General features: G+C 39.1%; 1 protein-coding gene across 2 annotated transcripts in view; it reads left to right on the forward strand.

Moving 5' to 3' along the window:
• The window catches only part of LOC126354759 (TATA box-binding protein-associated factor RNA polymerase I subunit B), a 292430-nt gene extending 289031 nt beyond the window's left edge, over positions 1-3399 (forward strand). The window contains exon 11 of one of the 2 annotated variants that reach the window (XM_050004643.1): positions 1942-3394. In XM_050004643.1, the coding sequence (XP_049860600.1) occupies positions 1942-2779 (838 nt within the window). In that variant the 3' untranslated portion in view covers positions 2780-3394. Of the gene's footprint in view, positions 1-1941 lie in introns of both variants that reach the window. The other variant, XM_050004644.1, reaches the window with a different exon arrangement.
• Positions 3400-15427: the final 12028 nt, after the last annotated feature.

Consider the following 15427-nt stretch of genomic DNA (forward strand, 5'->3'; position numbering starts at 1 on the left):
AAGTCAAGGACATGTGGCATCAAGATAAAGTTGACATTATACCAATTATATTATCAACTACAGGAGTCATACCACACAGTATCCACCAGTACATCAATGCAATACAGCATATATACAACTACAGAAATCTTTAATTATTGATACATGTTCAATTACCCGAAAGTTCCTAAATGCAATGTAACATATACCGTATAGTTAAACGGAAGTAACACTTGATCAAGGTCTGCATTACTTTCCATTTTTGACCTGACGTGGCGTGTGAGAGGGGAGAGAAATAATAATAATAATAATAATAATAATAATATCAGAAACAGTACAGTTAGCAGTTCAGAGGTGATCCCCATGGGAAGTTCAAGGAAAATGGTCTACCACCCTGTCTTCTAATCATCAAAGTTAATAACTGGGTTTAAAAGTGGAAAACAATCTTGCCAATTGCTACTGTTTTGTCAAAATTACAGGTGGCACACAAACAGCTACTCCCGTGAAATCTAAGCTATCCATGGTGGTGTAGAATCTTTGCAAGTTCAATTCCACTTTTACTGAACACATTTTGTAGTTGCTTGACTGTGATGTCACCTGAGGCACAGTGCACACAGGCATTTGACTGACCCGCAAAGATTTGATATCTCGATGCAAAGTGTTTCTCTCATTCTCTCTCTAGCTGCATTTAGATGTGGGCACAGCAGACTGCAAATGTAAAACCTGCTGTCAACCGTTCTGAGCACAGGTAGCAGCATCTAAATGGCCCCTTTCTCAGACACGTATTAATTAATATCTCTGTTATGTAACCATTTATAATCTTAATTTTTATATGACCTCTGAACTGCCTCATTAAGATTTCTTGTAATGATTGTTATTTACATAACAGACTTGAAACTTGGTACAACTGTGTTATTTCATCAATGTAATTAGAACATTCTATAAAAAATATAAATCATACTTAATCTATCGTAAATATGTACAATTTACTTAAAAATAACTTGAAAAGGAATAGAGGTAACTTAATGGAGCCACGTAGTTAACATTTTTATATCAATCTGAGACTACATACGAATTTTCATCTTTGTGAGTCTCATATTTAGCGCCTTTAGTTTTTCATAAAAATACTGATTATGACCAAAATAAATGGATCAAATTGAGATGTGTAACTTTTAATTGTGACATACATTTACACATTCTGAACAGTTTTTGGCTTTCTTGCCTGATTATTTAGCACCACTTATTTTTTCTTAAGATAAAATATCTAGCAAAATTTATTTAACTGATCATTCTGAGATTTAACAATTTTAACTTTAATATACATAGACCAACAAAATCTGGAAAAGTTATTTTAATTTTTAATTTCGTCTCTCATAATGATACAGCGTTTGTTTTGCTGCAGCGTTATGAAGTTTTCACCCAGATGGTGCTTAACTGTGCTGCAAGTGGAAGGAGTATATAGCAGTGAATTGCATATTTGTTGTGTCAATATGTTGCTGCCAGACATGTACAGGTTAATACCCAGTGCTGTGCAAACACCTCTCAGGCTGGTTCATAGTAACTTGAGTTATCTTGCACAGACTGTGTGGTGTGGCCTGGCATGCCATGTGGTAGGTAAACAGATTCAATTATGAAATTGCATGCCAATGTCTCTGTGTCTGTCTGCTCACACCACGTACTGCTGCAATGAAGCTGCTTTTCTTAACAGTAAAGCCCACTATTAATGACCACATTACATTCCTAATCTTCAAATATTTTATTTGTAGAATTGTGCCCTTTTGCTTTAGGCAATTGGTTACTGTACACTGTCTTTCAAATCTTAAAAAAATCAAGAAGATCGAAGAGGGCCAGTCTTTGTTGTTCCCTTATTGGTTCACAATAAATGTTTCATTGATTTTTATTTTAACCACACAATCCTGATTGTTGTTATCAGTTTCATGATTGTACTTTGCCTTTTTTCAGGGTGCTGAATCTTGCTGAAGAAAAGAATATAAAATTAAAAATTCTGATGAAAAGTGCGCATTCAAGCTTCAAGAGACTACTGTCAGTATCTCGACGTTGTAAGTATGATAATGTATATGCCAAAATTTCAGTTGTGTCTGATGAAAAGTCAGAAATGTGTTCTGGCAGGAGACGGAAAAGAACAGAAGTCATTCCTTTACATCCTCTTAGTAGTAAGGAGAAAAAGAGATTTTGCCAGAAGAAAGTAAAAAATAATAGAGAATTAAGAAAGACAAATAATATAAAAGACAAACATAGTTTGATGGAACAAAATGACCATTCATTTTCAAGAAAGCATAACAAATGTAACACTTGTAAACATCAACAAAAAAGTGAAAAGAAGAGGAACGGAGACTGTTTAATTCGTAACTCATCTACACTCAGCAACAACTTTTATCTACAGTCTGAAGAATTTCTCAACTTTCACATAAAAACTGTTTCACAAAGTAGTGGTGTTATTCGTCAACCAACAATTCTGGAAAAGAGCATAGTGGGACTGGCAACAACTGCTCAGAGAAAAAGTATCAAGAGACTTAAAAAGAAATTGCTAAATGGTATCACAAGATCAGGCAGAGAATGTCTGAAGCTTTATTTACCTTATAGACATTACTGGATCTGTAGTGGATCATATGAGAAAGGGGAAATTTCTGATGAGCAATTCGAATCCATCATCAGGAAACTGCCAACATCGTTCAACTGGCTTTTACAGGAATGTGCTCGCATTCTTGAAGTGGAGAAAAGGTACCTTTATTGTGAGCTGCTACGTGTCGAAGGTGCTGCACTGTGTGTACACAGATAAGTTTTTTAGATAATTGATTATATTTTTGTACCATTGCCTTATTTTAAAATGTATTATCTTTGTATGAGTATTATCATTTCTTTATGTGTATTGCTGACTGTGACAAGTATTAGGAATAGTTTTCCTTCTGGCACCTGTCTGCATTTTCAGAAGGAAATAATACTGGTAAAGCACATTTTTACATTTAAATGACTGGTTTGTCTTATGAATATGTACCTGAATTTTGTGTGTATCAGTTAACTGTGTCTTTTTTAATTATGTTAGCATCTGCTTAATTTTTTTTATTAAACGTAGACATGACAAGCTTTTACTACTACTACTACTACTACTGTTACTACTACTGCTGTAATTTTGCAATTGTTTATTTTGCGGACTCTGTTATAAGCCACACACACACACACACACACACACACACACACACACACAGTGTTTGTGTCATTGTATGTAGAGAGTTGCACGCAAAATATTTACATAACTGTTTGTAATTGCTGTATGAATGAACTATAATGTTGTATAAAGTTGTGCGAAAATAAATTTTTGCATAAAGTATTTGTTTGTTTTTCCTTTTTCTTGCACAGTACCATGTAAAACTGTCTGTTTACAATTTAGTCGCTAAATGCTCCACACCATGCAATGAATCAGATATCAGGTGTATATCCAAACATAAAGTAGGTTAATAGTTGTCTTGCATTGTTAACAACACCAAACAGAAGATGCAGTTTCGCTATTTTTTGTGGGATACACTGATGCTCTAGTGCTCATTTTGGTGCTGTTATAGAGGGTATCTTAAAATCAACTGAATTCAAAATCCATTATTCATTCACATTTATTTACATGTATGAGCTGATTTCTGGTTTTTTCTTTGTGTGAAAATTTTCAAGTTCTTGTATTTTACTGTTCCCATATATTATCCTTATCATATTACATTGACTGTGTCTGGTTTTGCACATATTGTGTATTTTTAGACAGTTGCTGGTGTAATATCAAGAAGAACAAATGGAAGAAAGTTATTTTTTTTGTTTTGTGTGATTATTTGCCACTGTAACAGGATGCAGCTGAGTGTCCTGGAAAGTTATTGTTGCTTTGCTCCACTAAGTGGCACAGAACTGTATCATTTTGACATTTATTGATGTTGCATAGAGAAGTAATTAATTAAATTATTTTATTTCTTATTTTTCAATAAGGAAGTTGAAGAGAAGCCTGTGATGAGAAATCCTAGTGAACAAACTTGATTAACAAGAATGATTAACCCTCGACCAGGTGTGACTTTGTATAAGTATGCCAACCACAAATAATAATGGCTGAGACCCAGGACAAGGATACGGATTAATTTAAGGAAAACACGTGAAAAGATGGCCCAACTTGATGTGTCATTTGCCATTCCCAAACAAATACTTTTCATTAATAACAATTCTGTCATAAACCAACTAACAGCTACTAAGAGTCTTGCCAAATTTGTACAGATAATTAAGGTTTTTAAATTAATATCACAGTGCATAAGAACATTTGAGTTGTACATAAAATTGCAAATGGAACGTGAAAAACATGTCAACTGTGCTATACAGTGGTAGCTTTATTACAAACAGTTAACTAATTAAATAAACTTGGGTGACATTCTGTCCCACGTGACTGGCGTCGCAACTGTGGGTTAATCCCAAAAGGAATTGAATATAAGATCAACAGGTGTTAAGTAAAAGACATTAAAATGCATACATCTCCACTCCAAAGTCCATTAGCCACCTCACCACTAGGAGCTACATAATCATGTTAAATTTTACTTTTACTAACAATACTAGGGAGCGTAAGGCAAATGATGACACTTTGGTGTTGTAAGGCTATGTTATTCTGCTCCCACACAGACAAGATATGGTTACACGTGTAAAAACTGCAGCAAATGGTAACACTTCACTGATTAGCTACAATGCTATTACACATTAATCAAGTTACTTACTTAAATAAGCTACCAGACCCCTAAAATACCCAAAGGCTTCCATCTCATGCCCACAATTATAGAAACATTGAGTAAATTACTTCCCCAAAAATCACTAGCCAAATCCTCATCCAGTGACAATCCCTTTGTGGCACAATTCCAAAAAATGACAATAAACTACTCAACTTGAGGCTTTAATGGGAGATCTGCAGAAGCGCATGTGATCTGCCAACACCCAGGCCTCTTGCGATCATGGAAACGCCACCAAAGCAGAAGAAATACCGCATCCCTGACCCGGTCCAACAGGACAGCAAAGTGTCTGCTGCTGCTGATACAAGGCTGTCAACATAAACCAAACAAGTCTGATAGAAATTAACACACACAGCAATACTTAAACAAGCAACTAAAGACTGTTTTAAAGGAAACCAACTATTAAAATTTCAGTATATTAGTGGCCCGCTCATAAACATTGCAAGTTAACCTTCCTCACTCTAACAAGAAACAATGTACTTGGCCGTTTAAAAGAATAATCACATGCTAATCAAACAAGATTTAATAATTCAAGGTACACCTTTACTGGGGCCTCTTAGGGACTAACAGACACTGTAATTTGGATACGCAAAAACTGGCGGATTACTGGTTATAATGTACTCCTATAACCCAAAGGGCTTCTCAACACTGGATAAGAGATTATGCAAATACAAGCCTGCATACACACATCACCCACATATGTGTACCTTTAGGCTGAGTGCACCCAACTTTAGTTACGGGACAAATCCAATAACTCACCTCAGGAAGGGCCATAAGGTCTACAACAAACAGAAATTACAATCAGTATTATCAAATACTCAATGATAACAAACAACGATTTAAAATACCAGGTTAACATTGGTAAATACTAGCTTGGCACTTACAGAAACCTCCAGATTGACACACACATCTCTGAAAAGGGTCACTGAAAGATTCCTAGCCAGCTTATACCAGGGCAGAATTAACAATCTTTCAATACGGTACTTACTGCACAGTCTTAAAACATAATTTCAAATAAATGCCAAGGAGGTGGAAAGCTTCAGGCCTCCAGGTAGGTACTGTCTTCCTGCTCGTAGCTGCTAGCAAGTTGTTCAGTACATCTCAACATATTTAGCACACCACAATTGACTGACATGCTTCATAACCAGGTTGCATGCGATGAGACTTGTTCCTTGCCTGCTAAACTCGCCAGTAGTAATGTCAACAATCCAGGAAAACTTGGCCTCCCAATTACCAACAATCAATGGTTTCAACTCACTGCAATTGCCAGGACGCCGACTACTTGGGTACACCATTCCAGCTCTGTCCCCCACACACCACTCACTACCACACAGCCCCAGAGGGAACACAGAACCAAACAAAGATGATAGGATGTGGCCCAGAATCAATGGAATGCTTGCACAATTGTCGCCAGTAGGATCGCGCACATGCTCTCACAGAAGACACCATGGCTCTACCTCCCCCGCTCAAAGCGAAAGATCTTCCCTCAGCAAGAAGGAATGGTACATTAATAAACAAGCTTCACCTGATGAAGATGTACTCAGAAGAAGGTCTTCCCTATTTCTAACTCCTTGACTAACAAATTAACTGGCCGCAAAACCTTGATGATAGAACATGGGCCCACAAATTGGGGGTCAACTTACTAGCACCAACACCACTCTGCACTCATGCCATCTACATCTACATATATAATCTGTAATCACCAAGCAGTGTGTGGCAGAGGGCGCTATTTGCGCCAAAGTTCTTTCTCATTTGTTGGATCATGTCTTGGGGGATTTGAAATTTGAGTGTGTTTCCAACTACCTTGATGATGTGATTATGCATAGCCATTCATTCAAGAACACCTTTCTCACCTTGGTAGGGTGTTGTCCAGATTTCATTCTGCTAGGTTAACAGTGAAGCCATTCAAGATTACCCCGCCAAGCATCAGATCTCATTTTTGGGTCACCGCATTTCAGGCAGTGGCATTAGGATCAACCAGGAACAAACAATGGACCTGAAGAAATTTCCTCCACCTAGGAGTAAAACGGAGGTGGCCAGGTTTATAGGAATGGCTAATTATTCTGGTAAATTCTGTTCCACTCACAGATCGTGCGAGGGAAAAGTTTCTAACAAAACCTTATCTCCCAGCTTTCCCAAATGGGTCATCTGCCTTGGTTGGAGCACATTGCCCGATAATGGTGAGCCAATTCAATATTCTGCCTAGCCCTCTGCCAGTTCTCCTGGAGGAGATCCGGAGTGATTGATGTGGATAAAAGGTCATTAATGCTCCACAAGTTGGAGTTGGGAGAATTAATGGGATACACTAAGATAAGAGCGGCAGGAACAGTTTTTGATGCCTTATGCTGAGTGGAATTGGATGCGAAGTGTAGCCAGGGGAGGGTGCCATGCCACCCCATTTACTTGGAGTCGTAGCATAGTATATGATGAAGGCTTTCTTAAGATTACAATTGAGCCTCTCCACAAAGGATGCCTGAGGATAATATGACATGTTGGTAATAGGCCTAATGGCATTGTGGAAATTGAACTGTCTAAACTGCCTGTCTACAAAGGCCAAAGCATTAGCACTCAGAATTTCCATGGGCGGGGGGTCACGGCAAATTACAAAAAGATTTTGGTTAGGCGATGGATGGTAATAGAAGCTGTAACCTCTTGGCTAGGAAGCAGCCAAACAAATTGAGAGAATGCATCGGCAACAACCAAGATGTAACAGTTGCCCCTCTTAGTACAGGGAATGGGTCCTACGAAATCGATAAAGGGTTCATCCATAGCATGCTGCTCTCGCTTGGACAGCAACAACTCCTTGGGCGAGTTAGTGTTTGGTTTACCTCTCTCACAAGACTCGCACTCATTAAGCAAATGGCGAAAATCCTTGTACAGTGAAGGTCACGTGAGGTGAGCACATACCTTCACTAAGGTTTTGTACATGCCTAAATGACTACCCACCAAATAGTTATGGAAATAATGAAAGATGGAGGGAACTAACACAACAGGGAGACAAATCCTTGGATCTTAGAGTTCACCTTGTTCACACAAAATCCCATCCTTTAACAAGTACTCTGGAACACATTCTCCGGACTACAATTGCTCGTAATGGTCTCCACAATGGATCCTGATCCTGCTTGGCCTTAAGGCTGCCAAACAATTGCAGTACTTTGGCTAACACACCACACACCGTATCATAAGGCTTCCCCAGCTTCACCTTTGGCTCCTGGATCCTCCTCTTCACACATGCGACTAAGCGCATCTGCTACCTGCTTGTTGGAGCGTTTCATATGATGTACCTTGAAACGAAAGGCTGATATGTGGACAGCCCGTCTTGCAATCCTACCAGGTTTTGTGCACCTAGCCCAATGCCTGACTCTTGGTTTCTAAATCAAACTCTCTGTGTTGGAGATAAATTTTGAACCTTTCAAGGGTGAATAGAACAGCTAAGGTCAGACACTCATACTCTGAACACCTAAGTTTGTGACCCATCAGTTTCCTTGAGGCGAAAGATAAAGTATGTCATTCCCCAAGATCCTTAGGGAAAAGAACTGTGGTGGTCCCAGTGTTCGAAACATCAGTCTAGACAATAAATGTCTTGTAAAGATCAGGCACGGCCAATACAGGAGAATGAGTAATCGCGGTCTTAATAACCTCAAAAGCACACTGGTGACTTTCTCCCCACATAAAGCTCTCTCCTTCCTGCACAAATTATTAAGGGGAGCAGCAGGTTTCACGAAATTGGGAATAAATTTACAAGAATAATTAGCCATTCCTATAAACCTGGCCACCTCCTTTATACTCTTAGGTGGAGGAAATTTCTTCAGGTCGGTTGTTTGTCCCTGGTTGATTCTAATGTCATTGCCTGAAATGTGGTGACCCAAAAAAGAGATCTGATGCCTGGCGAGGTAATCTTGAATGGCTTCACTGTTAATCCAGCAGAATGAAGTCTGGACAACAACCAACCAAGGTGAGAAAGGTTTTCTCGAACGAATGGGTATACATAATCACATCAGCAAGATAGTTGGAAACATGCTCAAATTTGAAATCCCCCAAGATATGGTCCAATAAATGAGAAAGAACAGCAGCTACAGCTGCCAATCCTAATGGCTCTCTATTAAACTCATACAGATTCCAGTTTGTGCAAAAGGCAGGGGCATGCTTAGATTCTTCGGTCAATGGACTCTTGATTCAAATCAAGCATGGTGAAACAACTAGCCTCAGAAAAAACCATGTAAAACAGTTGTGAAGATCAGATAAGGGGACTAATTCCAAAACAACTTTCTTGTTTAGAACACTGTAATCAACTACTGGCCTATAGTCCTGTCCTTGAGCTTTATGGACAAGGAATATTGATGAAGCATAAGGTGATGTGGAAGGCCTTATTACCCCGTCCAGCAACACATCAGTGATCATCCCCCTCAGAATTTTCGTCAAAAGATGATAAGGGGCCTGTCGAACTGAAACATCATCAACTAGATGAATATTATACTGAATCAAATGAGTAACACCCAGTTTGCTAGACAAGAGATCCAGAAACTTCTGCAACAGGTCCAACAACTGTCTTGCCTGTTCTGGCTGAAGATAACCAACTGCAGATTCTCCTGTTTCGCAGCTTAGAGAATTGGTGACGTTCAGAACATTGGAGAGAATTTAAAGAACTAGGTACCACTCACATAGTCAAGGATCAACCTGGTCTGCTGAATAAAATGGCAACCAAGCAACAGACACATAAATTCACTGCGTACCTCACCAATCATATGCAACTCTTGCCTATTGGCCACACATCTTTGGGAAGACTGAGTACAAACATAGGAAAGAAAATCAACAGGGCAGTCACACACAAGGAGGTCACTCGCACTGCAATGGTAACAATGCTTGAAAAAAAATGGTTCAAATGGCTCTAAGCACTATGAGACTTAAAATCTGAGGTCATGCGTCTCATAGACTTAGAACTACTTAAACCTAACTACCCTAAGGACATCACACACATCCATGCCTGAGGCAGTATTTGAACATGCGACCATAGCAGCAGCACCGCTAGAACCGCTCAGCCACAGTGGCCGGCAACAGTGCTTGAGGCTGGACCAGATCTGGATCATGCCTTTTACCCAGGGGAATAAAAGGTGCTGATAGTAGACTTCCATCAGACCCGGGATGCTCATCAGAAAATTTCAGTGCCTCAATTAACTCCAGCAATTACTCAGGCGGTGTGCAAACACCAAGAGCGACTGATACTATCAGATTTGGTAACCCTGCTATCAAGTGCTGACACCGCCGTACGCGCTTATTCAACGTATTGGCTCAGTGTCTCAGAAGATGCTTGCACCTGCCAATAATACCTCCTCCCAAGCTCATTGAGCCTATGTGCCAACAACTTTCTGTTTATAATTCAAGCCCTGAGCTGTCCTATGGAATCCTGATGTCTTAAGATTTCAGAGACCAAGATACTCAGTGTCCCTTTTGTTAACGGATAAAGCAACAAAAGGATCATGTGGTGCAGTATGTACATAGCGTCAGCATGATACGCAGACCAGACAACCAACTGCAGAACTCGCTGCACTTGATGCAGATCATCAATAAACACATCAATTATACTGATAAGAAGGCATATAATAGGGTTGGGCAATTTGGCGAAGTGATCAGAGGGCAAACTACCAAGACCTCAGGCACCAGTATCATCAAGAAGCTGATTACCATTTAAAACTTCCTGTTTCAATCCTACACCCTCAATCTCTAGACTCAGGAGTGCCGCCCTAACTTGCAAGACCCTTGCCCGATTAAACAACTCGTTAACCCCTTGCTTCTTGGAATCCTTAAGTTCAATATGACTGAAATCTTGTAAATGATTCCCCCAGTGTGCTAGATGTGCCTGGACCCTAAAGAATGCTTATAGGTGGGTTGGCTGCCCTCCAGGATAGACACATTATGTTGCACATCATCTAATGTGGCTGAAATAAGAGGAAGAGTGTCACCTACCTCCCCAGTGGTGTCTGAAGAAAGGCAAAGTGGGCTGTTCACCACTGTGTGCAACTTGGCTGCCAGTTCTGGGACACTACTTTCTGTAGGCAGGCCATGAACTTTTAATTCATACTGCAAAAGCTCCTTTGTAACATGCGAAATCACAGGGTACCCCCTGGTAGTGACCTGAAAACAACCAAAAATATTAATATAATAACTCAAGGAATGACAGATGTATCAGCATAATTACTCAAAGGAACTGAAAATGATGTCAAAGTGTTACAGACTCTAACCTCTCCCCCCACCCACCAACCAGAACGTAACCATGCTCTGCTACCAATAAAGACCCAGGCCAAGGATCGGGATAGATTTAAGGAAAACAGGTAGAAGTGTGGCCCAGCTCGATGCATCATTTACCATTCCCAAACAAATATTTTTTCTTAATAATAATTCTATCATAAGTCAACTAACAGTTACCAAGATTCTTGCCAAATTCACACAAATAGTTAAGGTTTTTAAATTAATATCACAATGCATAAGTACATTTCAATTACACATAAAATTACAAATGGTACTTGAAAAACATGTCAACTGTGCAATACAATGGTGGCCCGATTACAAACAGATAATTGATTAAATAAACCTGTAGCAGCACTCTGTCCATGCGACTAGCATCACGACTGTGTGCTAATCCCACAAGGACTTGAACATAAGTTCACCAACTGTTAAATTAAAAGACATTATAAATCATATGTCACCACTGCAACAGTAAGCTCCAGGTCTACTCCAAGGTAAAAAATTAAACACAAGTACATATAATGTTAGTATCCAAAGCTCATTATCCACCTCACCACTAGGAGATACACAATTCCATTAAATTTAACTTTTACTAACAATACCATGGAGCGTAAGGAAAATGACACTTTGGTACCATAAGACAATGTTATTCTGCTCCCACTTTGACAAGACATGACCAAGCTGGCCAGACACTACCCACGTGTAAAAACCGAAGCAACAAGTAATACTTCACTGATTACCTCAAGTTAATTACTTAAACAAACTACCAGACCCCTAAAGTGCTATTAAAATGGTTATGACAATTAAATCCTTTTTTGAGAAATCAAGAAACTCTGAGCTCAATTTGCCCAAGGGCTTTCATAACACACTCACAAGGACCTTACAATAATAGAAACACTGAGTAAATTACTTCCCCAAAATCACTAGAGCCATGTCCTAATCTGGCAACATGCCCACAGTGGCATGATACCCAAAGAATGTCAATAAACTACTCAACTTGAAGCTGGATCAAGAGACCTGCAGAAGCACATGTGACCTGCCAACATCCAGGCCTTGTGTCATAATGAGAAAGCCACTGAAGCAGAAGGAAACCACATCCTTGTCCTGGTCCAACAGGACAGCAAAATGTTAACCACTGCTGATACAAGGCTGTCAACATATACCAAACAACAAACAAGTCTGATAGAAATTAATACACTCAGCAATACTTAAATGGGCAATTAAAGACTGTTTTCATGGAAACTAACTATTAAAATTTTAGTATAGGAGAGACCCGCTCATAAACATTCTAAGTTAACCTTCCTAGCAATAACAAGAAACAATGTACATGGTCATTTAAAAGAATAATCACTTAATAATCAAACAAGATTTAATAAGTCAAGGTATACCTTCATTGGGGCCTCTTAGGGACTAACAGACAGTGTAATTTGGATATGCACAAAATGGCAGACCTATAACCCGAAGGGTTCCTCAACACCAGAATAAGAGATTGTACACATACAAGCATGCATACACGCATCACCCACACATGTACCTTTATGCTGAGCGCACACAAATCACCCCCGAAAGGACCATAACGTCAACAACAAACAGAAATTACAATCTGTAGTCTCAAATACTCAATGACAACAAACAACAATTTCAAGTATCAGGTTAAAATTGCTAAATACTAGCTTGGCACTTGCAGAAAGCTCCAAATTGACACACAGATCACCAAAAAGGGTCACTGAAGAGATAATGGAACTAGACTCCCAGCAAGCTTACACGAGGGCAGAATTAACAATCTTTAAATTCAGTACTTACTGCACAGTCTTCAAACATAATTTCAAATAAATGCCAAGGAGGCCAAAAGCTTCAGGCCTCCAGGTAGTCACTGGATAATACTGTTCTCCTGCTTATAACTGCTAACAAGTTGTTCAGTGCATCTCAACATATTTAGCACACCACAGTTGACTGATGCATTTCACAATAGGTTGCACATGGTGAGACTTGCTAATTGATTACTTAACTCAACAATAGCAACGGTCAATGCTGCAAGAAAACATGGGACCATATAGTCCAATGCTCAATGGTTTCAATTCACTGCAATTGCCAGGATGCCATATACTAAGGCACAACTCTCCAGTGCTCTGTCCCATACACTACTCACTACCACACAGCTCCAGAGGGAACATATAATGAAGCAAAGATGATACATTGAGGTCTAGAATTGATGGAATGTAGTGCCATTAGGACTGCGCGACACTGAAGCCACCACAGCTCAATATATTGGACCATTCCATTGTTGTTTAACAATTTTGAGGCCACACTTATTCTTTCATTATTGCTTCAGCTGACACTGTGATAAGTTGTGTTGTCATACGTCCAAGTGAGCACCATAATATATGAGATCTATTCAGAAAGCATGTTCCAATCACTCACAAGATGGAAACCACTGTGAAAATCCTATGAAACCTTGCACAGATGTGTAGGGCAGTGTTAACTGTGCACTCATTGATTGCAACATGTTGCTCTTTTCAGTTCTGAGTACACAGTGTGAGCGCATAGAGATACCTAGAAAATAGTATCTCCTGTCAAGTATGAGGGCCTGGTGAGAAGTTTTTCCTGAAGCTATGCAGCTCATAACTGTCGTACATTTCCTTCTTCAAGACAATTCTCAGCCGCATTCTGCAGGGACTGTGAAGATGCTCCTTCAGCGTTTATGATGGGAAGTATTTGATCACCCACACTTCAGCCCATAATTGGCTCAATCTGAGTTTAATCTCTGCTCACATGAACTGGTGGCTGTGAAGACAAGATTTTGGCACAGATAATGAACTGTAGACCATGTAGAAAATTGGCAGTAAGCACTGGTGGCTGCCTTCTATGACGAGGCTATTGGAAAGTTGGTACAACTCTGCGACAAATGCCTAAATCAGAGTAAGGACTGTGTAGATAAGTAGCTGGAAGTTGCAAATAAAGCATTAGTGATTTTCACAGTGGTTTCCATTTTGCGGCCAATTTGAATTTACTTTTTGGATACCCCTTGTAAAATAAACAGCAATCTAGGTGAGAAAAGTTTATGGTCTGTGCTTGAAAATGGCCCAGGTTCTGAGCTAGCAGCATAATGCAACAATGAGGCAGTTGTCTGTAAGGTAATTATCAATCAAGTTAGCGGCTGCCTGGGACCTGATGCAACTACATTATTTAGTGCTTGCAATGAGTCATTTCTGTAGAGCAACACTTTTACACTGCAGTAGAGTGATATAATGAAAGTTTATTTTAATATTGCTTGATTAAATGGTTATTTATCTCATAGAAAATAAGTTTATTGTATCATTGTTTAATTACACTAAGATTAAATTGTGCAGTCCCCAACAATTAGTCTTTCCTTCTGATTCCATCCAGTAAGTCTCCCCGACCTGGGGTTTTGGGTGACTTTTTCCAGGCTCTACCAGTTTTCCTAGACCTTCACCTCTCTTCCTTCCCTTTCAATCCTTCTGCCAGAAGAAGGAGCCACTGGCTCCGAAAACCTGAAAACTGTGGTACCTTTTGTATATATGTTCTCCTGCTATCGCTTGCTGAGCAGTTTTTTTTTTTTTTTTTTTTTTGTCTATTCAGTTACATTATATTTTAGAAAATTGATTTTTTTTAATATAAGATGAAACTGTGATTTTGCTCATACATTTTTATTCTGGTAATGTAAAGTCAGCTATTCTTTACTTGTGTACAAAGGGTGTCATGTTATAAAAATGGTGCACTCACTTGAGGGTTAATACCAAATTTTCTTGCCATTCAGTCCCATGTGATTTTGCTCATACATTTTTATTCTGGTAATGTAAAGTCAGCTATTCTTTACTTGTGTACAAAGGGTGTCATGTTATAAAAATGGTGCACTCACTTGAGGGTTAATACCAAATTTTCTTGCCATTCAGTCCCAAGATATTGCAAGAGAAATAAAGGGGAGCTGAATAAAAGAAAGAAAGATGGGATTGCCACTGCATTATTTCTTAAGTAAAATCAGTGTATTTGTGTGTAAAAACAGCAGAAAATTGTTTTTCCTTGGATGCAGCATAGTCACCTTAAGTGTAGCAGCAAATTTGTAAAGAGAGCAGATTGGGATTCTCATTTAACAATACTTGTTTTTGAGAGAGAAACAATTCTTCAATCTTGTTGTTCAAACTGATAGGATTAGTAGTCTGGCTTCTAGTCTGATTCAAGAATAAATTTTGTGGTAGTGACATTCTGTGCTCTACCATGTAGCAGAAATACTCAGTTGCCATTTATTTCTCTCATTGGAACTATTCATTTTTGTGCTGGCTATGAGCAGGATTAATTATGATCAACTGTCGATTGTACTGTGCTTCAGATGCATGGCTACAGTGAAACAAACAGATGGTCCTGTGTGGCTCTACACATCATGTTGGCTGCACCAGGTGGTGTCAGCTGTTGAAAGCTATTTTTGT

The sequence above is a fragment of the Schistocerca gregaria genome, chromosome 3, assembly GCF_023897955.1.
Source record: "Schistocerca gregaria isolate iqSchGreg1 chromosome 3, iqSchGreg1.2, whole genome shotgun sequence".
In the NCBI taxonomy this organism is placed as follows: domain Eukaryota; kingdom Metazoa; phylum Arthropoda; class Insecta; order Orthoptera; family Acrididae; genus Schistocerca; species Schistocerca gregaria.